Below are 27,558 nucleotides of genomic sequence, written 5' to 3'. Positions count from 1 at the left end.
ATGTCGTTTTCCAGCCACGCCATGAAAAAGTATATTTAGAGAGACAGTTTATTGGTTTGTAAACAATTTATTTGTTTAAATTTCCAAGAGACAAAACACCTCTCAGAGGCTGTACACATATTTAAAGATTGCACACTGCAGCCAGCTGCGAAAATTAAGCAACATAGATTTACATTATACATAAAAAAGACACTAGCCTACACTTCACTTTGAAACAATTTAAGCAACTACACATTTAAAGCAGTAATTTTTAACTATTAGTTAAAATGTAACCTACAAAAACAATATGGTTTTGGTTAAAACCTGAAAGGAAGTCAGTAGTTTGGTGAACTATAAGAGTTTATCATTTTGAGTATTATAGCATACAGAATATTATGCATTTAATCTCGGTGTTACTTAACCCTTTTGCCGGCAACCTAGATATATTAAGCTTGAACTGCTGAACTCTTAATAGGGGCAATTCAAGATTTCAATTCAAACCGGTATGTGCAAGCATGGATTATATGGATTCTAAATAAACGATTTTTTTACAATTAAGTCAAAAGTGAATCACTGTAGTTGGTAACCAGATTTCGGTGTTGAGGCAAAAGGGCTGAGAAATTCACTGTTGGACAGACAAATAGAAAGATTTAAGTAAATTTAAAGGCAACACTTGTTTAGTTCCACATCCCACGACTTTCTACAGAAACACTTGGCCACATCTCCCATGTTTTTATTGTTGGATCATCAGTTGAAGTAAAATGCTAAACATAAAACTTCATCATTGCAAACAAATTGGATAACTTATTTATCTTTTCATGGAGTTAGTTATTTTCATGCTAGGCTAGCTACTTGGATTGACCAATGGGTTTGGGCATGATGTATTTTGAAGCTCTTAAACACATTTATAATAAATAGCAGCAGTATGCTATTAACCTAGTACCCTATGGTTAGAAGGCAAGCACAAGAACTGTGCTATGGCACTGTTGAAACATAATTGATCAAAAAGCTTACTTTTACTGCAGAATCACTGTTTTCTTGAAGGGATGCTGATTTCCTGGAGTAATAATTTATAATTAACCTTAATTTATAACAACTGAAATAAGATCCCTAATATAATACAAATAATTTCATAAAATTGCAAAATTATGGGTACCCATTTGATAAAAAATATTACAGTAACTGTTGTCAAGAGTTAAAACTTGGTGTTGAACAATTACATTTTTTCAATGACAGAAAAAAAACAACACGCTCATTTTAAACTCTCGCTAAATCATATTAAATCTCCCGAGATTTTGTAGTTTGAGAGTTTAAATCATCAATCCAGTATCGGAGTTAAATAAAATATGTGGAAATATTTCATGCAGTTTGATTTTGTCTGATAAGTTAATTTTAGTTTTTGTAGGAAAAGTTAAATTACGTATATGAGAAAAATAGACAGAGGTCAATATGACTTAAATTAGGAATGAAATCAGCAAAAAATATGGTTCCAATTTATATCTAGAAAGTTTACATGCCAAAGAAACTAGCACAGTCGGTTAGTTAACTACAAGTTGCAGAATACTATTAATATAAATACTTTTATTATTGTCTTTCTCCAACTTTGTACTTTTATAGGTGTTTATTGCCAAACTTTACTAGGTTTTCTTTTAATTTAATAATAATCAATACTAGTATAATCAACTTTCTGTTATTACAAGTTGATATGCATTTGTAGGATACAGTATTTATCAATTGGTGTTCGAACAATACCCATTATCGCTCAAACAAAATCAATTCTACATACAATAACATATTGTAGGGCGTAGGTAATATGTTAAAAACTATAGCAGTGGAATTAAGAATGTTTAAACCAGGGGTGCCCAACCAGTCAACCGCAGTCTCCGGATTTTAGAAGAGGTGTAGGACGAAATCTCCTGTGACCTTCAATAAATCACCTAATTGCTAAATCATTAATTTTATCAGCGCCTTGTGTTGCGTTCTTGGGTTTGTATTGAAACACTCGAATAGCCAATGAAAACTAAGGAGAGCACACACGTGTATATTATATGGGGCAATTAATGGCCACATTGCGAAACAAATTACTACATATCTACACAATTCGTGGGTGTGCCAAGAGGCGTGTCCATAACACTTTGTAAAAAAAATACACTAATTCGCCATTTTCTGTAACCCAGTAGGTGGAAAAAGATTCAAGACGGTGGCTACTAAGACTCGAAAAGCAATAAGGAATATTTACAATAACTTAATCATCTTTCTCTCCATGATTTGTACACTAGTAACTCCTTGTGTCTGGAACTAAGTATTTTTGACTAAATTCCCCCAAATTTTGCTGCTTCCGTATTTTTGACTATCTTATAGTTAGCGAGCGCAACAAATGAAAGCACGGCAACCCGCCTGTTTTAGAATCACTAATATTTCACCGGTTGTGCGAATCGCTAAATAACTCCTTGTGTGTTTTATTTTTTTGAATTGTTGTCAATTAATAAAGGAATGATAGTACCAATTTGTGGTATTACCCAAAAACTGTCATGTCTTTTGATTTTAGAAATCTTGGGCAATATGTGGGTGTCCCATTTTCCTCTCTACTACACTCCAATAAAATAAACTTTGATTTAGAATCTAAGATTATTTATAACCGGGATAAACAATAGGATATAGCAAACATGTTCTTCTATGTGGGTAGACATGCAAAGTGTTAAGCTTCAATACATACATACCTAGGAATAACATGTTGAACTAAATCTGGTGTGGAAAATATGTCGAATGAATTCATTCCTGTATTTGCCAATTCTCTGATAAATAAAAAATCAAAATTTGTTACAGTAGGAGTTTATGAATTTTAAATACTATAGTATTTGCCTATTTGGCCCTAAATAATGAAGCACTGTTGTCTGCAGTAACTAAAAAAAAGTCATCCACACAAGACACAACACAATTAACCCTTTAGGAAGAAGATTATATTTTGCAAAATCTCTTATTTCTACCATCTGACACATTAATTTGTTAGAAAACAGGTGTTCAAGCTAGTTGGAAATGATCTGTTGGATATTTGTTCCTTAGAAAAAATTCTATATATTTAGACATCTTTCGACGGAATCATCATAAGTTTATTTTCCTTTATGAGTGAGGTCCTTGGATTTAGGCCGGATTTGGCCCATTACCCCAACACCTAGAAAGCCCTATTAAGTCCTTTGTGTCACCATGACACCGCATCGCAGTCAGACGTGTATTTTTGGCACCATTTTAATCCTCTTGTGCTTACAAGTTACTACACTTTTCAACTTTGTGTATGATTTTTTATTTTGATATGGCTTATGATTTGGACAACCCATAAGTGACCACTGGGTTGGAGCAATGTCCAATAAGTGTCTTGCCCAAAAACACACACACCAGTAATAGTATCGCGCGAGCCGGGGACACATTGGTTACGATGCAGCTGCCTAAACAACTAAGCCACGGCGTCGACTGGCAAGGGAGAGGCTTTTAGTTAAATTTGACAGGAATAGACTATTACAAAGTTATTTATTATACTACAAAAGCTTACTACTCGGGTAAAAATATACTTTAACTCAATCGCTTTTACAAAATCATTTACATTCATTCTGAACAGATAACTCCACTTAATAAATGTTAATTTTGTTTCCTGAACTCTTAATTTGTTGTTTATGCCATTATACCTTTTTAACTGTTTTAGAATTTATTATTCTTTTAAACAAAACCAACTTTATAAGTTTCTACTAACCAGAAATGTAATCATAAACATTTTTATAAAAGTCTGTTACAGAATGCCACTGTGCACTAATGGTCCGCAAGATTAAAGCAAAATTACCTGTTAGCATTAGCTTGGCTGTTTTCTATTCGTTCATGTTGGTTTAGTGATTGTACTTGTGCAAGATAATTGGCATATTCAGAACTACCTGCAGTTTCAAAGTTAATCCACAAGGTAAAAATGAACTTTAAACTTAAATTAAAAATACAGTCAGATAATGATATGAATGTTGTTGTTTCTTTAATATTTGCACAAGATTAAACTGCATTTAATTGTTCGTTTTCTGGAATATATCTTTATAATGTGCAAATAAAACAAATCGACTTTTAATTCTCATTTATCTCAAATATATCACAGACTATTGCCCTTTAGTTTAATCATCATTTCACCAGTTATCTTTTTAAGACTTCTGTTAACCAGCTTTTTTCCTTTTTTTAAAAATTAGACTACAGAGAAAGTAGTATCCGATTCCTATTCAATATGTATGATTGAAAATCTTACAGTTTGCATTGGACATGATGTTGCTGACATTTCCCTTATATGGCCAAGTATTACTTTGAGATTTTTCAGGTTTACCTCTTCGTGAGGAAGCTGGACTACCTATAGGTCCTGGAAATTTAAAGCAACAAACAATATTTACAGAAATAAATGAATTCAAATCATGACAACAATCACACATTATTGTAATCCTAAACAGTCCATACAAAGTAAACGTATGTAGCATCACAAGCATAGAATTACGGCCAGTGTGAAAACTCACAGTTACATAAGATTTAGCAATGTTACACAAGGTAAAACAACCATAGATATAAAGTAATGTACAAACCTAAACTTTCATGTCTTGCCACTGAAACCTCATTATTATGAACATGAAGAGTTTTCGTTTCACTTCGGTTGTTTATGGAATGTTCTGTTTGCAACATAACAGAAATAAATGTTTGATATTTACTACATTAGTTTTGTAGTTACATTCAAGATGTTTTATTTTACTAAAAAGATTAACAAAAATATTCTATAAGTGAATTTATGAAATAAAAAATACTTCAGAAGTAATATAATTACAAAAACAAATATTTTGGTTGAAATCCTTTTTTTAAAAGGCATACCAACAAAGAATCTAATTGGTATATACAGATGAAATATGATCTATTCTAAAGGTACGACGTACGACAATAGCTTACATTTGAGCAACTTTAACCATATTTTCATTCACAAATTTTCATTTTTCGTTGGTATGCTCCGTTAAATTTTAACCACAATATAAAACTGAAAAATTGCAAAACATGTGTCCAAAAATTTGTACTACTGAAATGCATACCTGCTTTATAACTTGGTAAATGAGTTTTACTTTGTAATATAGATGGTGATATGTTAGGTTGATTTGATCTAAAGCTTTCACTTGAAGCATTAAACATTGCTTGATTGGGGAGATTGTTTTCAAACATTTGCTGTATATGATGTAGCTTCTCTTGCTGTACATGGTGACTTTGCTGAGAATGTATTGTACCAAAATCAACAGATGATGCGGATTTAAACAACTGACGAGGTATAAAATTGTCCCCTTGTGGAGAAACAACACTAGCTTGGTGTGGGGGGAAGTAACACAGCGGTGACACCGGCCGTGTTAGTTGGCTATTTACAAGCACAGGGACAGGTGATCTGAATAATACTGGCATCGAAACGGAATTAAAATTTTGGTGCGGTTGTCCGTTATGTTGCATATATGGACCAGGTATTGATTGGGTTACATAAGGTTCGGAGATATTTTGATTTGTTGACAAAGCCAACATCTTTGGGGATGTTGAAGCAGAATTGTAGTTATGAAGAGATCTGTCAAAGGCTGTGAAAGAGGCGGATTTATGGCTGCTTTGCTTCTTATAAAAATGTCCTTGGTTAACCGAGGACGATCTTGTTGTAGGAATAGTATTTGCTTTTGGATTAGAATCAACTTTATTTTGTTTGTTCCCTTCACCTTTAAAATTAGAATGTTACTGGACAAAGTATTTTAAACCGTACAGTACAATAATCATTTTAAAGTTATAATGCATTGGGTTGGGGAAGATGGGACACCTTTTAACTTTATTTTCTCGTCTGATTTAGTAGTTAACAAAGAATATTCCAAAAATTTTAGAACTATTTTTTCACGACTCCCATAAGACCATTGTTTTTTGTTTAAAACACGAAAGGTGTCTAATCTTCTTCCACCCTACTATATGTAAGTTATATTATCAAGATGGCCATTATTAAAGATATAATAATTCATAGTTGAATCTTGAATACAACTGAATCATACCTAAAGGTAGTGTACTTGATGACTTTTGCTTGTTTATCACTTGCTCTTCTGAGTTATCCTGTCATAATCATAAATTTCCTTAAAAAAATCTATTAAATTTAGGTGATATTATTGTTGGAACTGTCACATTCTGAAACACTAATACAAAATTGGGTGCGGTGAGAAAATATAGGAAGCACTGCGATGACACAGGAACTAGAAATGCATTGTAGAGGGTGGGTGTACATTATTTAAACCACTGTGGTAGCTTTTGTTTATTTAATTAATTTTTTTTGAGTAAAAAAGTAGTAACTTATTAATATTATGTTACGTAAGAATTTACACTCTCATGTTTTTATTTAAATAGTATTAGTAAAGTTGGCTAAGATGTTGGTTAATCAATATTTGGAAAATTATTCCTAAATACCATGGTTTCTATGCTGAAGGCAAACATTACTGAGTTAATAGTTTTTAAGGTTAAAACTATCGCTGAGATACATATCATAGTCCCACAAGGAAAAGTGCCAGCTTTTGATATCCCAAGAACTAGTTCGTAAATTAAATCATTTCAAACCTGGGTTAGTTGAGCTAGAAAACTGTTGCAGAGCAAAATAGCAACAAATAATATTTAAGGTTAATCCTATTGTTGTCAAATGCTCAACTGACACGAAACCAGTCAACTCCTTACTTTGTCTTTTTCTTCATCAGCAACTTCCATTTTCTCTTCGTTTCTTATTTTTAAACTTCCGGACAAAAGTTTAATTGCATCCTGTACAGCTTCCTCAGAATCAGAGGCAGCATCTTGAAAATATTTTTTAGGCCAAACACCAGTCAACAGATTATACTGAGTTTATATATACTACTTCCCCATTATCCATAATATAATTGTGGTTGTAAAAGATAGTGAAGGTAAAATTAAACACAAAAAAGTGTAGGTAACAAGCACGAAACACCAAAAGAAAAGTAAAACTAAATAAGTTAATCATACCTTGAGTAGTTCCAGAAGATTGATCATTTAGATTTGAATCTTCGTTTGTATGTAAGTTACCTTCATTCAAATTACCATCCAACCAAAATGTTGAGGTGTTGTTGTGTAGTTTTCCGCAAGCATTGTTTAAGCTTACTTCAACTAAAACACCTGGTTGTAAGCTGCGAGTAATTATATATCAATAATCAATTTAAAGAAAAGTATCAGAACATGCATTAGCGGTTCCAGAATGCATATATCAATTTTACTCACTAGTTGTCACAAGTTTTCCGAGTATCAAACACAGCCAGATATCTTACACCAATGTTAACAATTGTTTTATCTGGATCCACTTTACGATGCAAAAGAAACATTGTACCAGGATCTTCCTTTACACACCTGTGACATGTTTTAACAAGATTATGAATGAATGTAACTTACCTTATCCTCGCGTGGCCAGAAAACGACTATCGTTATCACGCAGGTTTAACACCTCTAGCCGGCTTACGAGTTACCATATGGTACTTTGTGGGTGATATTTAATTTTTTATTTAAATTTTTGTTTATTGGTTGTACTATACAGTTAAAATGCATCTAAATTAAGTTTTATGTTACCAAATGTTTACAAGCCATATACCGGAATAAGAAAAATAGCCCAGTTTAGACTAATAAGGTTTAACGGTAAAACATCAGCAGCCTTGTCCTTACTTGCTGTCAGCAAGTTGCTGGTATCTCTGCCTTTTTGCATGGAATTATTGCGACAAGCTATGTACGCGAGTAAATTAATTGTGCGGCAATGCATGGGATTTACCATCAGAAAAATACCACCTCAAATTTTTCACTGTTTCTAAAGTATTAAAACACTTTTTTTCTCATTTATTACAATAAGATTTCAAAAAATGTACAAGTTTAGTCTATTTTAATTGTTTGGTTGAACAAAGCTACATAAACATTTAGTACTATTTTTATGGGAAATATCAGCTTTGGGTTTTCCACTTCATTGTAAACTTACAGCACAAATGCCATACTTTTTTTTTAGTTTACAAATGTTCCTTACGTCACCCTGATACGCCCGCTATATCTTTTTTAAAGTTGAGCATCTGTGCTCCTTTTTCCATTAAAGAACTTTTTGTTAAAGTTTATAAATGTTAACCAGAAACGGTCAAAGTTAAAGGTCATTTTTTGTTTATCTAAATTTTATAGATGGGAAAGATTAAAAATAAATGGAAAAATTGATACATACCACGTAGAGGGAACAACTGCGATGAGATATGTTGATTTACTTGTGATAAAAGAACTTAATTTTACTTCACTTTGAACTGTATCAAGGACAACCTGTAAAAAAACCTTGTAAAGAGTATTTTTTGTACACTACCCACTAAGACGGCCTTATTAAACCCAGGTTTAAGAGCATTACACGGAAGATTCCAAGACTTACACAGTAAATGAGTAACAAGGCAAAACACCTTTTGCTGTCAATAGCATGAAGAGGGACATAGCTTCTCTATGAAATTTTAAACGCATGAAGAAGCCTCCTGTTGTACATCACAGTTTGTGCAATGCAATACATTTTAAGGATGTATAAATGAACGATTGAAGCTCAAAATTTTCTTGTTACAAGGCTGCTAAGATGTTGTTGAGACCCAGGTTTTTATCACATTGGTAACCCAAGTTGAACCAAAAAACATTTTGGCAAACACTGCCATAACCAACAGTCACACCAGTGCACACTCAACATGTAACGGTATCTTTAGGTTTGTTTTAAGTTGCCGAGCCGGAATATGATTTTAAATCAGCTTTAAACATCATTGTACATGTTTTCGTATTAATATGTGCGCAAATTAACTCAGAAGTTTTAATTCACCACTAAGGCTTACCAAGCCAGAATTTCCAAACATCAACTGTAGCGAAGTTTTAACATGGTTTCTCCATCGAGCAGGACATAATTCACCAAGAACTTCATGACTCAAGTTCCGCACATCCACAGAAGACAAGGCAGGATTCATTTTTTTGATCAAATTTGAGACAGTTTTCTAATAATTAAACAAATGAATTAAGTAAATTAAAACATAATACAGAGCAACAGAAAAATAATACAATGTACACACCTGATATATCTTTGATTTTAATTTTGATATTTAATCAACTTTCATAGTAAGTAATTAAAGAAGCAAAATTAAATAAAGAATTAAATAAAATTCGGCCAAAGTTTTTTTAATTCATTGTATTTTAATACATTTTGCACTTTTAACTAAAACCTACTATTTTACAGTTTGCATTTTCAAGAGATCCTGATGAACCAGCAACCAGCACTTTTTCCCCAATCTTAAAGTTGATTAACGGCAACTCACAATCCAAAAATTGGGAGACTGGTAAATGCTGCACACCCTGTAAAAAGAATAAAATTGTGTAAGGCGGTGGTTTCATTAAGTCGCACAAATAACTTTATATTAAAACATTAAAATTTAAAGATGTTTGAATAAGAAAGAAAATTATTGTTAACCTTTTTAAGGATTGAGACCCTTTCGAAAACACTCTAAACTAAAACCAGAACTAAACCCCAAACTTGTTATGGAACATTTTGAAGTTCGGAAATTGGGTAAAAAATAATCGGCTAGTCGACTTCTTTTAGCGGCGCTTCACCGTAAACCAAATGTTCTGTATAATTTTAAATAGCAGTGCTTTTTAAATTAAACAAAACGTATTCTCAGGTGCCTTTCTGCTTGATCACGTCCCAGTGTTTCAGTTTAACAGTAAAGTTGCTGGGGAGTGACCAACCACTGATCATCTCAATTAAGAAGAAATAATGTTTAAAACTAACAATGGGTTCAGTTTACAAAAAAAAAACAATTTCCGTACGACAAAAAGAAAAAATTGAATATTTAACCTGTTCCATTTCCCTCACATTGCAGCAACCATGTAAGACAGATTTTGCTTTGTTGGGTGCGATGTGAAATGCTCCTTGTATTGTTATTATTGGCAAAGCCAAGCTGCGAACATTGCCTTCATAGTTCTGAAGATTCCGTAGGTTACTTATTGATTAAATGTCAGTTTTTTAACCTTGCTTTTCATGGGAACTTTAAACGTAATAATAGGGGTGTCCCTTTTATATGCCTAGATTTATCAAGTACATAAATTTTTCGCCTTATTAAAAACAAAAAAGGCAAATAAAATGTTTAATGGTAGATTCGTCTTAGAATTCTGAGTTGTGCTTTTTTACAAAAAAAGAATATTATTTTGAATAATCAAAGCTGGAACAAATGTGGGACCCTACCTTTAGAGATGATGATATCCTTTGGTTGAGTTTACGTACATAACTGTCCGATACCGAAGAAGTATTGAGCAAATGGTGGATTTCAGATTCAGTTAGGCCAGTACTTTCCCGCAAAGAAGTTGTCATCTGTACATTGCGTTGAAATAAAAACAGGGTAAATATTATAAAAAAATAGATTTAGTACTATAATTTGTTTAGCCTTCAGCAGAAACAATAGGGCTAAATGTTGGTAATTTGCAATGCATATCTGTATAAACATTACCAGCATTTCAACAATAAACGTGCCTTTTTTGATAGGTCCCAAGATTTAACACAAGTTGTGTTTCGTAAGTTTTCCCACTCCAAATCCAATATTGACTGAATATTGTTCATATTTCTTGTGTTGTATTCGTGTGATGGCTGGTTTGAAATATTGGCATCAGAAATCTAAAAAAAATTTGAATGCAAAGGCAACGGTGATGCATAATGTTAAGCTATATAAGCTAGCAATTGTGGTGTACGAAGAAATGACATAACATCCTCTTGAATGAAAGGTGCTGGTGTTAGTTTTGTATTGTCGCGAATGTGGGTGTTATAAGAGTAAAAGAATCCTATAGTAACTTTACATAATTTAAAGGCACATTAAACAGTAGGAAAAAAAAGCCAATTTTTATCATATATATTATTTTGGTCAATTATAACACCAATTTAAAAATAGTAAACAAAAAAACCTTTAGTTTTTGATTTATATACGTTTAAAATTCATATACGCCAAAACGGTACGTGACGTCACACACCGCCAAATCAAACTTTACGCATGAACGAATTCTGTAGTCTACAAACCAGGGACTTTCCTATTCAGTGTTTACATTGATAAATCATAAAAAAATGACGTTTGCATACCGAACTTTTTTAAAAAAGTAGTGTTTATTCGCAACTACCCGGTTTCCTAAACAAGTTGCCTGATTAAAAAATTAGATTTTTGCGTGTAGGATATAGCGCGAATTTTGAAAACGTCATTTTTTGGTAATCATGGACTAGTCATGTACTACCTAGGTTAATAATGGCACTAATAAATACTTAGGAGTTCCAGTTTGTTTATAAATTATAATAATATGGCCTTCAAGTGATGTCTGAAACACCTACAACTTGCTACAAGCAATGATAGTAATTCAACAAGTTCTTGAAACTCTGATTCTTTATTTTCTGATGATAAACTTTTTCAATCAACATTTTTGCGCCCCGCTGTAGGCTGTTTATTTGATCCAGAATGTATCTTAGAAAGAGTTAGCAGCGAAAAGTCAGCCGTAGTTTCAAACTCCGGGCGATGTGAAGCAAAGGATTGGTAAGATTTTATATGTGGAAAAATTAAAAAAATAAGTGTTATGAAAGTAACTGTTCTTTCAGGTGCGAGCGTGGAAAATGTGGATTAATATCTGCAGAGAGGAAACACAAAGGTTGTAAACAGATATTGCATTTTTTTGCAAATAAACCAAAATCAGAGTATAAAATGCATTACTGAACATCCTTCATTTGTTTCCGCATCGGGTGCAACTCGAGTTCCTAAATTGTAAATATGTCAGTGTTTCTATACCACCAAAAAGAACTATATTTTTAATTACCTTTCGTTCGAAATGACACACATGCTCGTGTTTGGCATGCACAACCTTTATTGGTGAAACTTGTGTACATGCCTCAATATACCCGGGGGCCTCACTCTCTATACTTGGAGATGGTTCATCAACCGTATAAGGTCTAGGCAGAGGAAATTTCACAAAGTATCTTAGGCACTACAGACATAATGTTATATTAATTACACAACAAATAATAAGTAGAGTTTTGAAAATTAAAATGTGCACTGCATACTACACTACTTTCTGTTGGTCCAGCCAAAAACTTATGTATTGCAGTTGCAGTCTTATCAGTGATCACAACTAATTAAAAAGAAATATTTATAATCATGACCTACCTGATTTTTTTATAATCATATTATTTATAATCATGACCTGCATTTCCACATCCAAGAACAGAGCCAATATCTAGCATTTCAACAGTTAAAGTTAAACCCTTTAAGGGTATTTATCTGGCGTATCACATGGTAAAATTTCGAATGGTTATTACTGCTATACACTGTATTTAGCATATTTTAAAATACATCGACTATATAGGCTAGCCTAAGTTACTGAATTCAATTATCGCACTGGACCGATTCAAAATCAATAGTGCATACACATTAACAACCATTTATCTCTTTAGGCAGCCTAAATACTTCTTCAGTAGCAAATATACTTTACCAGAAAGAATACCAAGGCTAATCTGGCCTAAACAAAGCAGTACAACTTGTCCTCTGCGAAAATAAATGCGTTTACTGTGTGTTTTAGCAGCAACGCTAAAGCGCACTAAAGGGTGTCGGCGGTGTGTGATGTCACGACCCGTTTTCAGAAATTTCGAAAAATCGCATCTTAAAATGGAAATCAAAGTAGTAAAATCACGATTAGGTGTATTAAAACTGCAAAATCTAAGCAAATGAAATATTTATTTAGTCATAAATTGTGTTTCCAATCAAGTCATCCCTACTGTTTAATGTGCCTTTAAGGAATGTGCCAAATGGTAACAGAAAGTGTGTTCAAGCATTAAGCTCGATTAAACTAAAATGGCCTTTTGAAAAAGGTAATTTACATTGCCAGACATTATTAAAGATAGATCAAGCAGATTTTCCATTAAAAGCTGCTTCCCACCCACAAAGCTTTTAAGCGAGACGTCTACTTAACAAATCCCTCTAACTGACTGTAATAAAAACATAATTTTTTGAAAATAAACCTTACTAACAATCAGCAGTAAGTACTAACCTTGTTGGTCATCACTGAAGTGTCACACACAAATGATGAGAAGACAGCTACTTGTAAATTTTCCAAGCATGAAACGCATCGTTCCAGCACCTGCAAAAATTACTTGGTTTAACCCTTTGAAGCAGTGGTTCCCAAGCTGTGGTACACGTACCACTAGTGGTACGAAATAAATTCTTAGTCAGATTTTGCGAAAGGTTCCTCCTGGTGGCGAAAAACATGAACACGCATTTCTATGCAGAGTCCTTAATATTGCCAGTGGCGAAGATCTTAGTCAGACAAGTGATTGGAATGGAAGCGACTGCAAAGCTCGATAGGGCAGAATTGTGCAAAAAAAGGTCAAATTGTTTTTTTATAACGTGGCACTGTTGTTGACTGTTTATAATTACATTTGAAAATTGTTTACGTCTTTTAATTGTTACCCATTTTTTATTCAAACTGTTCAGTCATCTTAATATAAACGGACTTTTACGATATTGTACCAGTTCTAAGTCAGCCGTTCGACGCCCGCCATAAAAGCAGGCCGCAAAACCCACGTTAGCTACCGCCTTCCACGGAAAGACGCCGACAAAGCAGGCTTACACCCGAAGGCGTTTCGCCCAGTCCGGTACAGCCCCACATCCTGTTTTGTGCCAAGTCCTGATCGAGCTAGCTCCTAGAGCCAATCCTTTTCCCAAAAGAATGGATCTAGTTTGCCGACTTCTAGGGATGTGCCGAGCGGAGCCCGAACTCAAAAGCTCGTGCCCGAGCGTCTCCTTTTTTGACGCTCGGCGCTCGGCTGAAAACTGGGCCGAGCGCCGAGCCTTATGCTATAATGTTGCATGCGAGAGCGAAAAATATTAAAAATGAAAAAAAAGTGAAGCTACTAAGAGATAACAAGACTGGTCAGCGTAGCTTTCTCTATTTTCAGTTACAGCCGGTGTCGAATTACACGAGCGCCCAATGTTTTCGTTTCAGATTTTAAATAAAAAGCCAAAAACTCTTTAACTTTTTTATAATGAAATATTATAAATTGCTGCAACCACGGTATTGCAACCACATGACAGCCCCCTTAATCGCATACACGCACGCAACCAGAAAATGCTAAGACGCACACACACACGCGTTGCATTCAATATAACATTCCTTCGCTTGGAATTAGAACAATTTTTCATTCAATTATTACGTCAGGTGTCCTATCGCAAGGTAACTATTAATTATGACGTTTCATAATATAACAATCGGGAGGAATGTGCCCACTGCCCAAATTGGGCAGCCAAACCAACCACGAGATCAAACCATCGTGTATCAGCGTCACATTTTTACACTCTGCGCCGGCGTATGAAATAAAGGAAGACGCATGCGGTAGCATACATTCCACACGTAACAAACGAAGCAATCGTTGTGAATTTATTCTCGTGAAAAATGATGTAATGAAACTCTGTTTCTCGTGCGTTGCCATCAAACGATGTTTTTTTTGGTTCAGTCCAAGCTCGACCGGGACGATACTTTGTAATATCATATTGCAATCTCTGTTGGTTCTAATTTACTGATAGCGTCGCTACTTGCTCTTATATTTGCACCAATTAAAACTCACATAATCGCGATTTACCTGCATTTAAACTAATCATCAGAAACAAAAATTATACACAAACTGCAGATCGTATAGAAGCGAATAAAACACGATTGTTTTCAACAATCTCGTTTGTGATGTAACGATCGTAAAGGTTTATTCTGACGTAAATAACCGTTACCATATCCAAGATGAACATGCGTAGAAACTTGCCAGTTGCGCCACTGGCTGTAACAATTATATATACTTTTTTAATTAAATACTTTTTGTATGAATTTTACATTTTGCAACAGTCGAAATTACGAAACGAGACGCGTCTGTAACCGCAAACCACGTGTTCTGTATTATTTTGATTAGCGACGCTTTTCGGCTGAATAGGAACGCATTCTCATACGCCTTTCTCCTTGATGACGTCATAGGTGCTCGGACTCGGGCTCGTGCCGAGCTTTTCGTTGAAGCTCGGCGCTCGGCGAACCCGAGCTTTTTCAACTTCGGCACATCCCTACCGACTTCCTACATTACTGTTTTATCGGCCAAAGGCACAAGATACATGCTGCTTTACGGGGCACATGTCCCCATCTCCAGGGTCGCCACCCTTACCAAGAAAAGAGAACCCCCTCCTGGGTTCAAGCCAACGTTTTCCAGTTCGCTTGCGTTACCTGAGTTGATTTAAATCGTAGACCCGCAGCGCCTCGCGATACAGCACCCGATAGAAACCACGCCGAGCCGGTACGGAGCCAAGAACAGTCCTGGACTGACCCGACCAGCTCCTGCCAGACTTCATGGCACCGCCATAGCAAGACAATTGTGACAAAATCTCTTCTCGTCGAGTTGCGACACTTGCACGCGCCTCGCATGTACTAACCAATTAAAAGGCCGGGCTACCTTGCGCGCCACAGCTTGCCCGCTTTTCAGCTGGTCGCGGCCTTTCATCGGCATACTTGCGCCGACCTATCATCCAGGTCGTGTCCTGCGAGGACCCGCGATCCTCCTTCCCGCAGGCCCGATCGGCTGAGTCTTTGCCTCCCGCCCATTGCTGGGACCAGTCCCTGGTTGCCAGGTTTTTTATCAAACTAAATAAATTGGACTGGGTAAAGTTGGTTGGCTGCATGGGGGCTCCTTCTATGCTAGGTCGAAAATCGGGGCTTGTGGGCAACGTGAAAGTTGTGTATCCCTCAGTGTACAATTTTTTTCGCGACCGGTGGAATTACATAACGAATGCGGGAATATTTTACTCGAAACAAATATTTTAATTTTTTCTTCGCGAAAAACTCCTAGGGATGCCGTTTACCTACCACTTCATGCATTTATTACCAAGAGCTAAAATTGAGTCTGAGTCAACCGAAGCTACAACCTATGAAGAGGTAGATGGTTTGCAGGACACGCAGGTACCAGGTCCATCAACAGATAGAACAGAAGAAGAACATCAGTTCTGTCAATCTTTGGAAAAACCTTGGTACACAAGAACTTGCAAAAAAGGTTCGATGCAATGACTGAATAAATCAAGAATTTATTGAATATGGTGGCTACTTTAACGTCACTAAAAAATCTACAGCCGCACCAATACGAACTGAGTCGAAAGGAACCGACAGTGAAAGATCTATAATATCTGTAAGTTTACATAAATATGTCGACAATTTTTAACCTTAATGAATACAATAGAAAAAAACAACACATTAACACATTTTTTTATAGACCTGTAAAACAGATAAAGATCTGGTTTACGAAGCTATGCTGTCGCTCATTTACGCGACAGACAAGAAATATATAGCATGTGAGATTTGTACAGTCAGTTGTCTGCCGACGAGTATGGGCATCCCAATGTGTGTGATGACAGTTATACGACAGTCCAATTAACTGAATTTCGAAATTTAAAAAAACATGTCATCAACCACCTACGCTCCAAGCACCACACAGAAAAGATTGAAGGTATTGAAAACAGAACAACAAATTCTGTAGCAGTACATGGCATAGGCATGAAAATCTCCATGAAAACTTATTCTATAATATATAATGGCAAATCATTTACAGATTTTAGAAAAAGAGTGGCGGAGCAAGTGGCTGCAAAAGTTGTCATGGGCAATCTAAATCACACTGAAAACTTTTTTCGTCGTTTTTTATCCAGTAGTTATGAGGTGTTAAGTTCTGACGTGCGAAGTTATTTTAACAAACCATTAAAATGTACCGGACAGCAACAAACAATCTGCGTAAAGCCTGATAAGTTTAGTAAAAAGGGTAAGTCAAACCAAGCAGTAATTGTTCGTCACCCTGCATTTGTTAATAACAAGACGTTTCGGGAGACGTACATCAGTCATTTGCCATGTAGAGAATCGTATATTGTCTTAAAGGAGTCGCAGGACACTCAACATTTGCCACCGACCAGGAAAAAGAAAATCCTGAAGTTTTTTAGTTGCATTGAAGCAGCACAGAAAAAGTTTGAACGAAATGAGTTTCCTACCGAAGAAGAATTTGATTCATATGAAGTGGTAAGACAATTTTCATCATAGAAACTATTCCACCAGTTTATTAAAGACTTTATTTCTAAACTAATGAAGTAAAACAATGTTTGCAAAATCATGCTTCTGATAAATGTAGATCGACACAGATCATATCATAAAAAAACTAAATTACATTTTTGCGATATTTTAGACCACAGAAGGCGAAGAAGAATGTCAGCCGTCTTGCTCGACATGTTAGGGCGACGTCAATTTAGCGGCTACCGAAATTTTAAGTACTTCAATGTACAAAAATGTTCCATTGCTGCTTGGTTTGTCTGAAGCAAGATCCATTCGAACACGCAGTGCCAAGCCACAAACTCTGGATAACGTTAAGGTGGTCATGTTCCAACGCTATTCAAGTTTTTTGGGAGCTGTCAGTAGGTTGTTGCATTCTTACTTTGTTTGGGATGAATGGCTGCTCCACACTGTAATGGTGTTTTTGTTTGATAAGATGTGTTTTCAACCATTTCTGAAAATATGCACAACTGCGAAGCGATTGTTTTACGTCAGCAGACATTTTTTCGATGCGTTGTTTTAAATTTTCTAGCAAAGAGACTGATATTCGAGATTACGCTCCGTTTCTCCGGGCACACAATGTCAACAACCATCAATGACCATTCTAAAACAAATTTTTGTAGGTAAAGGGTTTCATGTGCTTGGCGATTAATGAGCCAACTGCATAACTTGAAAGTGTGTTCTGTTCTGCCCTCTCTCCTGACTTTCTAAAATTGAGCTTTGTTGTTCCAGGTCCCGTTTAAGTTTGTCCAGTTTGTTAAATCTGGACTGCACCTTTAGAGTACTGTGTTTCTGGTGCTTTGCTTCATAGTGCAGTTTTAAATTAAATTATTTGTTGACAGCCACAATATCCGAGCAGATTAAACAGACTAGTTTACCATATTGCAGTTTCAAGAAATATTTGTTAAAAACAAAAGCGACTTTTCGCTGGAGCTTATAAGCATTATGTTGTTCATAACAGGCGGGGTTTAAAGAAATTTACAAAAAAAGAGCGCGGGCCGTGGATTGCCGACCTTTGATCGAGCCGATTTGCCTCTGGGAACCTGGAAACAAGAGCATTTAATAGACATTCAAGCTGATGAGACAGCAAAAGCAAAACATAAGGAATGTTGTTCTATACTCTTCTAGCAGAGTATGGTGTGATCGTACCCTACACTCAGTCATGCTGTTCCCCTTTTATTAATTTTTCCGTCTACGTTGAAGTGCAAGCAGGGGTTCTATGCTTTAGTAACAGTGAATTAGACGAAAAAGAGAAAACGAAAAGTCTTGTTGCGCCTGAATATGACTTTCGATGCGCTGTCAGCAAAGTGATGCCTCGCACTGGCCAGCTGGTCAAGAAAAACAACTTAATCCTTCTCATTAAAATTGTGTTGTGTTTTTAATGGTTTTCATTGTATTCAATAAAGAACTTGCCTTTCATTTTTATTTGTGAATTCTGGAGAATATAATAATTATGTAGGTGGTATGAGAAAGCTGCATGAACTAAAAAATGGCATGCGAGTAGATAAAGTTTGGGAACCACTGCGTTGGGAGCAAGACATATTTTAACAAATTTTCTGTTTTTGACCGACTGTTACATAATATAGTTCTCTACTCTAGCCACACAGGTGTTTGTGCTGTTGAAAAACGGATCACGCTCATACAAGTTGGTTTTAAATGAAAATAAAATACACTTAAAAAATACTATTTGTGGTGTTTTTGTGTTAATTTACTACCTAACAAAGGCATTTTTTAAAATTTATAACATCAAAAAATATATTTTTTCATTCATAACAAGATAAAAACAGCTTAAGTTTTCTAAAACCGCATTTTTAACTTCTAACTTAGAAGGGAGAGCCCCAGAGCAACATAGAGATCAACTTAATTATTAAAATCTGCTTTCTTTAACAGAATTACATTAAAATATTGATATTTGAGTGGAATTAGAATCATATTGTTAAAAATTACATCACGATTTTCAAACCAAAAGAACTTAAAATTTTTTAAAGCTGTGTGATTTCGACCATTATATTAAGAGATAAAACTAACTGTTGACAGTTTTAACCAACTATAAATGAACTTATCAACATTTTTGTGAACAACTGCTTCAGAATACAGATTTGCATTATTCGTCTTCCAAAGGGCCTATTTTATACTAAAATCTTTTTTTAATGTAGACCAAGCTTTAGTTTATTTTAGTGTAATTATGGTTTTATTCTACGTAATTTACATTAAATTGTGCATTATAATCCATTTATTCACTAGTTTTCTATTGTCAGTTATCTATAACTAGGCATAATTTTGAAGTTTTTTCTACTGGACCAGAAAATGTAAGTGCAAAGTCGACAGAATAACATTACCATTGCATTGATTTGTTTCCAAGAAGACATTAGTTGATGGTGGTTGTTGTTATTCTGATTTGGAACAGTCAGTTCCATTAGCAGTCCAGCAAACTTATTTTTTGCCTAAAATAGAGTGATTTAACACATGATTAGGTTGGTGGATTATAATTAAAACATACAGTAAAATTAATAACATTATTTATATATAAATATTTGAATTTTTCTAGATTTTAAAATACTGTAGTGAATTGTCAATATATATATATATATATATATATGTGTGTGTGTGGTTTGTTGTTATTTTGTTTAATTAACAGCAAAACTAATGAACAATTTAGGATAAAAAATATTAAAACATACAATATAACCATATAAAAGAAATTTAACAAAATTTTAAAGTGGTTACTTGAATATTTAATGTTGTTGAAGCTTTGAGCATGTTTAAAAACTTATTTTTAACTTCCCCAGCATAAGTTTCATGGTCAGTTTCTTCCAGCAGTTGGGATAAAGTTTGAGCCAACCAAGCTCCTGTTTTACAAACCACCTGCCAAATAAAACATTATGTTTAATGTACATGATAAAATGCTAATCAGACGTAAAGCTAGTAGCTGAAACTGTTTTATAGAATCTGAACCTATTTTCTCATACATCGGCCAAATTTTTAAACAAAAGTATCCGCTTATGAGTTACCACGTGTCTAACTTTGTGAGCAGGGATGCAACCAGTGGGGCTGTTTGGCTGTCATGACAGACATGGTAGGCAAATGTCTATCCTGAAATTTGGCACATTGCCCTTTAACTGTACGATAATAAAGTAAACAAACGCACATACATAATTCATAAATTATCCACAATTACGTGTGCGGATAAAAACAAGGTTAATTAAATACAGTTCTAAACTATTGCCTTAAAGTAACCGAACGTTTATTCCAGGATTGTAGAAACACCCCTTTTTAGTAACAGCGTCACCGTCCGGATCGTGAAATACATCTAGATTTTACAACTTAAAAGTGACAATTACAAATTGTAATATGATATTACAAAGTCCCGCCTGCCAAGCTTGTACAGGTGCCCCAAAAAAGAATGTGGATTTCTGAATCCAAGTGGTGCAAGATATTAATTATTGCTAATCATTTTACTGAGAATACTTTATTTGAAATTTATTTACACCTGGTACGTTATGTAAAACTCGCGGTGCACCGCCATTGACCACATGCCATGAAATGTTAAACTCGATATTACATCTACATATTATCCAGAATTATAAAGTTGGCAGAGTGAAACGTTGTATTGACGACTGGTCTCGTCAGGAATACGTTGAATTTAAATATTTAATTCACATTTCGTTTTATGATATTGCACCTGTAGCCAGACATGTAAAATGTGCAAATTTGTTATAGTTTTATTAATATGCTACTGTGAACAATTAATAATAGCCTTAGTCGGAAGGAGCCGCTAATCAAAATCGCACAAAACACGTGGTTTCCGATCAAACGAACACGTGCTTTACGATCAGAGAGACCCCACAAAACGCGAGTTTCGTGAATTGCAGTGTTGCAGGATCATGTAAATGCAAAATTTATTTATAATTGCTACAAAAGATTTTGCACTATTAAAATAAAAGTAGTTTTACAATTTTTCGCCTGTAATTACGAAATCAAACGCGGAAACACATGCCACTCAGTAACCTGCAGGTGTTGTTGTTCGCGACTTTCCAAGAGTAACTTCGAACAAGTTTGTCTGAACTAGGTTTCATTACAAACTCTAATGTGAAACCCGCGTATTCAACCACGCATATTCGGATTCGATTGCATATATAAAAATGCATCGAATAACGTTACGCCGAATTAATCGAATCCTGATTCGGCTCATCCGTATTTTTTACACGTGATTATGCACCTTATACAAACCCCCGGCTAAAAATATTCATATAAAAAATAATGGAACTTTGGATTAAAAACTTTAAATTAATTTAATAAAATTTATTTTAGGATAAAAAATTATGTAAAAAAATTATTTTTTTTTCAAAGGGGGGGTTTCGACCCCCAAACCCCCCCCCCCTATTTGCGCCGGTGCATACGAGTCCTTGGGCAAGACACTTGACAGACACTGCTTCAACCCAGTGGTAAAAAAATGGGATGGCAAAATTAATAGTTGCACGAGATGAGGAAAGTACTTCACCTATGCAAGCACGCCACTTTCAGATGTAAATGGTGTGTTGGGTAATTGGCCAAATCTGGCCTAAATTCCAGTCCTGCTCACCCATACAGAATAAAAAAACAACTTTAATTTAACAGGGTTAAACTTTATTTCAGTCATGTTATATGTACCACTTGAATCCATCAGTTTTTTATGTTTGATAACAACAGTTCAATGAGAGAAACTGCATGTTAACAGTTTCACTTCAAATAATTTAAACAATTTGACCTGAAACTTACCAATGAAATATTTTTTACATTAAAATGAAATTATATAAAAATACAGAAAGTACAGTTACCTGAATGGAGTCAATATATGAAGCAATTCCTTGTTGTAGAAAAGAGACATGCAACCCATCAGGAATCTTGGTTGGCAAACTGTATAGATTATGTATTTACTAGGGATGTGCTGAAGTTGTAAAAGCTCGGGTTCCTGAGTGCCGAGCTTCAATGAAAAGCTTGGCATAGGGGCCCGAGCCTGAGCACCTACGATGTCATCAAGAACAAAAGCACACGAGAATTTGTTCAGTCAAAAAGCGTTGCTAATTAAAATAATACAGAACACGTGGTTTGTGGTCAAAGAGACATCTCGTTTTGAGTTGCAAAATGTAAAATTCATATAAAACAATATTTAGTTAAAAATTACCTATAACTGTTGCAGTGGTTTTCAATAGATTCTATTTGAATAAGAGACTGACGATGCCAGTTAGGCGAAATATATTTCTCCTATAATAACTAGTGGTTGGACTTGATTTTTGTTGGTTACGTTTTCGTAGCACCAGATCATTACTGTATTTCACTATACAAGAATCGTTCAACTATATGAACATCAGATCAGGGTCAGATTCGCGGAATTTATTATAAGTCAGTGGTTTTCAATATTTTGTAATAAAAATTTCAAGATTTTTTGCTTTATATTTAAAATCAGATACAGAAACATTGGGCACTTAAATAATTCGACACCAGCTGTACTTCGATACGGACAGATTCGCTGACATTGCAGTCGTTTCTTGCGAGAGAGCAAATTCACGACGAACGAAAAATAATAAAAGAGAAAACTAATTCGGCAACATAACCATAAGAATGACCTGTAACTAAACAGTCCCAACCTAAACATAAAATGTAGTCAAAGCTGTAAATTATATGTTTTGATACTTGGTTACCTTTAAAAACAATTAAATCATTATTTAAATTAACATAATTTTAATATAAAAAAAAACAGAAAAAACAGTTGTTTTTACCCCTTCCCATAAGGCGAGTTTGGGGTAAAAAAAAAACAAGAGAAAAAAGTTTAAAATGTTCTTAAATTTAAAATTAAAATATACCAGCAGCAAGGTACTTAAATATGTAGCAAATACCTGGAATCATAATAAATTTATCACACGCAGGGGCGTATTCAGGAATTAAAAAAAAGGGGGGGTGGGGGGTCCGCAAGTTTTTGTTTAGAAAATGGCCACATATAAACGTAACGTGCCTGATAAAAACATACCCTGACTAACATAAATAATAACGCACACACTGGCGCGAATAGACCTGCCCAAAGGAGAGTGTGTAATTTGAAAAATTCAAAAAAATTTGTGCTTAAAACCCCACCTTTCCACTGTAAAACCCCCCCGTTTTACAAACCTACTTACATATTTAAATAACCACATACGTAATTTTTCGCCTTTAATTGCGAAATCCTAAACTAACTCTGGATAAAAATATTCACCACAAAAATAGTGTAACTTTAGATTAAAGACCTTAAATTAATTTAATAAAATATAACGTAAAATTGGTTTTAAACTACAATGATATGACTGCTTTACCATTTTCAAAAAGGAAGGGGTTCTTCGTTTACAAAAAATTTTTTTTTTTTTTAAATAATATTCAAAGGCGGGGGGGGGGTCCAGACCCCCGTGACCCTCCCCTTGTATACGCCCCTGATCACACTCACAAAAAAAGTTACCAAACCCTATAAAAAGTGTTTTTTTGTCAATTTTTTGTTTAATTTAGTAATTTGTGTTTTACCGAAAAAATAATTACCACCTAGAATGACAGTTAGGATAAAAAATAACCCAAATAAATGTCCTTTTTACCCACAGAAGCTGTTTGCATTAAAAATGATTTTTGAGCGGTCTAGAGGGGTTGTCCCTTCTTAACCCGAGTACCCCATTGTATTTTATTACCTCACTTTACTATAATTACTTTAAATTAGCTACGCAATGCCTTCATTCTCTCAACGTATAAACCTGCTATTTTTGTACCCTGCGCGGTTACCTATAACGTCTGCTTGTTACGTCAGACCATGGTTGCGTCACATTGATAATCACAAAATCAGGGATTGTTACAGTAACAATTCTATTATTGTGTGCGAATGTAATATTTACTAGTCAATTTCTACGTTTTAAATGTCGTCTAACCTCTACTTCCAAAGCTGCTTTTGTCCCGAAAGCAATTCGAATTAAACTTGAAACATGCGAACCAGGATAAAATTAAACTATAGAAATAGGTGTTCTTTTTCCAAGACGCGCACATGTCATGAATTATATATGATGTTTTCCTCTGCCAAGCAACACGTTTGTTAGGAAATAGTAAGGTGTTACGCGTTGATTCATTACGACACATTCATTACGATTATTGCAACATAATAGCATATCACATGTTCATTATTTAGTTAACATATGAAACATTATTCTCGCTTGCAAACCTGATTTAGGTTTAAATGTTATAGCGCTACATAATACCTAAAGTAAAAACATTATTTCTTTTAAAATAGTGAGAGATGGGTGTTAAATATAAAAAAGTATGGTAATTACTTGAATCCTACGAATATTAAATTTTCAAATATTTTCTCACAAATATTATATATATAGCCTATATACAGCGGTGTAAAAAGTGCCTATTTTCGATGCCGCCGGCATCGGCCGGATTTTTTTAAAACTGCCGGCAAAAAAAACGGCCGCCGTGGGAATCCGGAATTTATTTACTTCGCCGGCTGCGTAACATATTGTTTCGTGTTAACGTATGCTTAGCCGTAAGTTACCTATTCGTGCAGTTCTGACGTAACAAACAGCTTTATATTATCATAAATCCGGCATTTATGCGGAGACAATGGCAATTGTGACGTAACATTACTAGCTATGTCGTAATGCACTTGCGGTATTTGATTGCGCCATAATAGGGATTGTGACTAATGTTATACGTAACAAGACGAACAAATATTTCAACTCGTGTTACGGAATATAAAACACAGACAATCTTAAAGCACTATTAAATTCCCGGTAATTATTATTACAAAGAAAATTTGTTGCAGGTAGAAACGTGTGAGTTTTAAACTGTAGTTGGTAATCGCCGATTAGTTTTATAGTTTTATAAAAGTAGCAATCCTAGTAGAGTATTCCTTGCTTAAACTAGCGTCTGTTATTAATTTCAATGTTGACCGAACAAAGTTTGTCGAGCGTAGTATAAATGACTAATGACACTATGCCGTATTTATTAGAAAAGCTCAGTAGCAAAACTTTAATTTTACGGCTAAATGTTTAGTCCTGTGACACTTACGCGTGTGTTACACGTGAAAATCGTCGCGGAAAACAGACTTTGATCGGGAAAAGACGAAACATGATTGACACATTTTTAATTAAATTTCTACGCTACGAAGGACCGCGGGAGAAACCATAAGGCTTATATCCAAAAGCCTCGTACATGGTGAAAGCGGCGCACGAACGCGGGGCTAGATAGAGATGCAAAATTTGACGTCAGAACACACGCGCCGGGAAAACTGCCGGAAAAATATAAATGCAAACCGGTATCGGCCGGATTTTTATTTTTTACATGCCTGCCTATTTATATATATATTTATATTCGCGAAAATATTACTGACGCATACATCTATGTAGGTGACTAGCATGTTATTCCTATCGGAAAAAAATAATTAAAAAAACAAAGTAACATTTTTTCCCCACATCCCAAATCCGGGTAATTATAATTTCGTCCCATCCCTACCTTTTATTTTAGTCGCTTCACTTTTTTCATTTTTAATATTTTTCACTCTGGCGTCAAGATTATAGCAATAGCATAAGGCTCTGCGCTTGGCCCAGTTTTCAGCCAAGCGTTAAAAAAAGACCTTTGGACAGGAGCTTTTGAGTTGGGCATTTGCTCGGCACACAAGGTTTTGAATTTAGACTCAGCTATTCACTATGGAGGAATACTTTTGGCATGACATGCCATGGGACTATGGATTTACAGTTATCCAATTCCAGGAAAACCACATAATTCAAAGTGGATAGTTGACACTGCTAAAAGGTAGAAAATTTTTATGAGCTATTATAATATGTATACCTAAATTTACCTTAGCATTGGATTTGTTGAAGCTGGTTTGACCAAGGTTATGCTAGGGTGTACATCATGCACCACACTTGGAGGTTTATGTTTTGCAGGATAAATTTGGGTGATTTTTGGAATAGAAAATGACATTTTAATTTAATTACTTAAAATGGTAATTGGTTTCATTCAGTGGCATATCGTTGAAGTTGTTTCCACAAATAGGTGACTTGGAAGCTTGAAAACAGCAATGTATTTTAAACAACAAAAATATCATTAGCCTAACAACCACAGTATAAACACCTATTGTGGCTAAATGAAAAATACCAACTGACAATTACAATGAATCAACTTTAAAATATTTTATATTGTGCCAATTAACATACATTTCACATATAAATTAACTCCATACATTTCAACAATTTGAACACTCACGCACCATGTTTGTAACACAGGTTCGAATTTAAATATTTAAAAGTTTTAGAACCAGTGAACTTTAATAACTATAATGTTGGCATAAAAGAAAAATTGAACTGTTCCATAAGTTAATCTATATGTTCTTAAAAAGTTTTAACCTTTGAATGCGATTTTCTTGCTCTTAACCAAGCTAAAAATACGTTTTTTCTGGAACCAGAAAAGGGGGAGGAAAAGTAGACCAAAGCAGGCAACCCGAAAACCAGACAATTTTCTTGTATCATGATGGGGTTCTGCTGCCCAACGTAGAAATGTACTAACATCTTTCGCAAGTTGGCTTTGAACTGCTGGTGTTCCATCTTCATATTCAATAATCTCGTTATACAGAGCTTGAGCCATTCCTATTGCCTGACCAGGAAAGTAGGCATTATAATGTTGATCTTCTCCAATTGTAACACCAGCTGGCGGGTCGTAATATCCAGTGAGCAGAGAGTAAATGTAATCTTCTTCACCATGACGACCTAAAACAATAAAGCTAAGATCTGGTGGAAGTGCGCCATTATTTGCTGCTCGAGCTTCATCATCATTGGCATATGGCTTTGGAAAATAATCTGACAGCCTTCCTGGTCTTTTAAACATTTTTCCTAACTCATTTGGCCCATCCAGAATTTGTGCCTGAGCAGCAAGTGCCTTCGCCTCTTCTTCTGTGTGCGAGACGCCAACTAAGTTACGAAATGCAAGATACTCCATGCTGTGACAAGCTGCACATACTTGTCTGTAGACCTCATAACCTCTCCTGACACTGGCAGCATCCAGTGTTTTAAGAATAGGACGATGTTGCCACGGATAGTGTGGGGTGTGAAGCTCATCATCAGATGCTTTGGCACACTGATGTAGCAAGAAGCCTGTTGCACATGCTGCACCCACAACTACTGCCGTTGTTCCACACAACAATTTTCCATTCCGTTTTATAAAAGTTGAAAGACTTCGTTTTCTCTGTGTTTGTAAGTGTCGCATGGAAAGCAATTTTGGAGTAGCTTGTTTGTACAAATTTAATGACATACTTATCCTGGCGAAAACTTTGCAAATCCGGAAATTAGCCAAATCTTAAATACTTTGGTTAAAAAAAAATTCTGTTCAATTTGAACCTGTAAATAAAATACTGATTAT

At 35.0% G+C, this 27,558-nt stretch overlaps 2 protein-coding genes across 5 annotated transcripts; both read right to left on the bottom strand.

Annotated features, from left to right (window-relative positions):
• Positions 1–47: 47 nt before the first annotated feature.
• LOC149736238 (uncharacterized) lies at positions 48–26,288 on the bottom strand. 4 transcript variants are annotated; one of them, XM_089877391.1, is made up of 23 exons: positions 26,003–26,145; positions 22,319–25,949; positions 21,972–22,050; positions 19,882–20,019; positions 19,494–19,598; positions 13,093–13,182; positions 10,550–10,690; positions 10,265–10,390; positions 9,878–10,003; positions 9,253–9,378; positions 8,868–9,023; positions 8,234–8,325; positions 7,264–7,389; positions 7,012–7,172; positions 6,712–6,824; positions 6,045–6,102; positions 5,070–5,723; positions 4,578–4,661; positions 4,253–4,360; positions 3,812–3,899; positions 2,700–2,774; positions 994–1,036; positions 48–743 (listed from the first exon to the last, which is right to left on the bottom strand). In XM_089877391.1, exons 4-23 carry the CDS (start codon positions 19,912–19,914, stop codon positions 657–659), a joined length of 2,592 nt encoding a protein of 863 aa, XP_089733517.1. In that variant the 5' UTR covers positions 19,915–20,019; positions 21,972–22,050; positions 22,319–25,949; positions 26,003–26,145; the 3' UTR covers positions 48–656. The 4 variants fall into 4 exon arrangements, with proteins under 4 accessions (XP_089733517.1, XP_089733516.1, XP_089733519.1 ...); XM_089877390.1 differs by lacking the exon at positions 22,319–25,949 and having other exon boundaries at positions 26,003–26,288; XM_089877393.1 differs by lacking the exons at positions 19,494–19,598; positions 19,882–20,019; positions 21,972–22,050; positions 22,319–25,949 and having other exon boundaries at positions 26,003–26,140.
• Positions 26,287–27,558, bottom strand: LOC149736237 (cytochrome c1, heme protein, mitochondrial-like). The gene has a single exon (XM_089877395.1). It carries the CDS (start codon positions 27,448–27,450, stop codon positions 26,545–26,547), a length of 906 nt encoding a protein of 301 aa, XP_089733521.1. The 5' UTR covers positions 27,451–27,558; the 3' UTR covers positions 26,287–26,544.

Source organism: Ciona robusta, chromosome 4, assembly GCF_009617815.1.
Source record: "Ciona robusta chromosome 4, ASM961781v2".
Lineage (NCBI taxonomy): Eukaryota > Metazoa > Chordata > Ascidiacea > Phlebobranchia > Cionidae > Ciona > Ciona robusta.
This window is presented reverse-complemented; position numbering and strand designations above follow the sequence as displayed.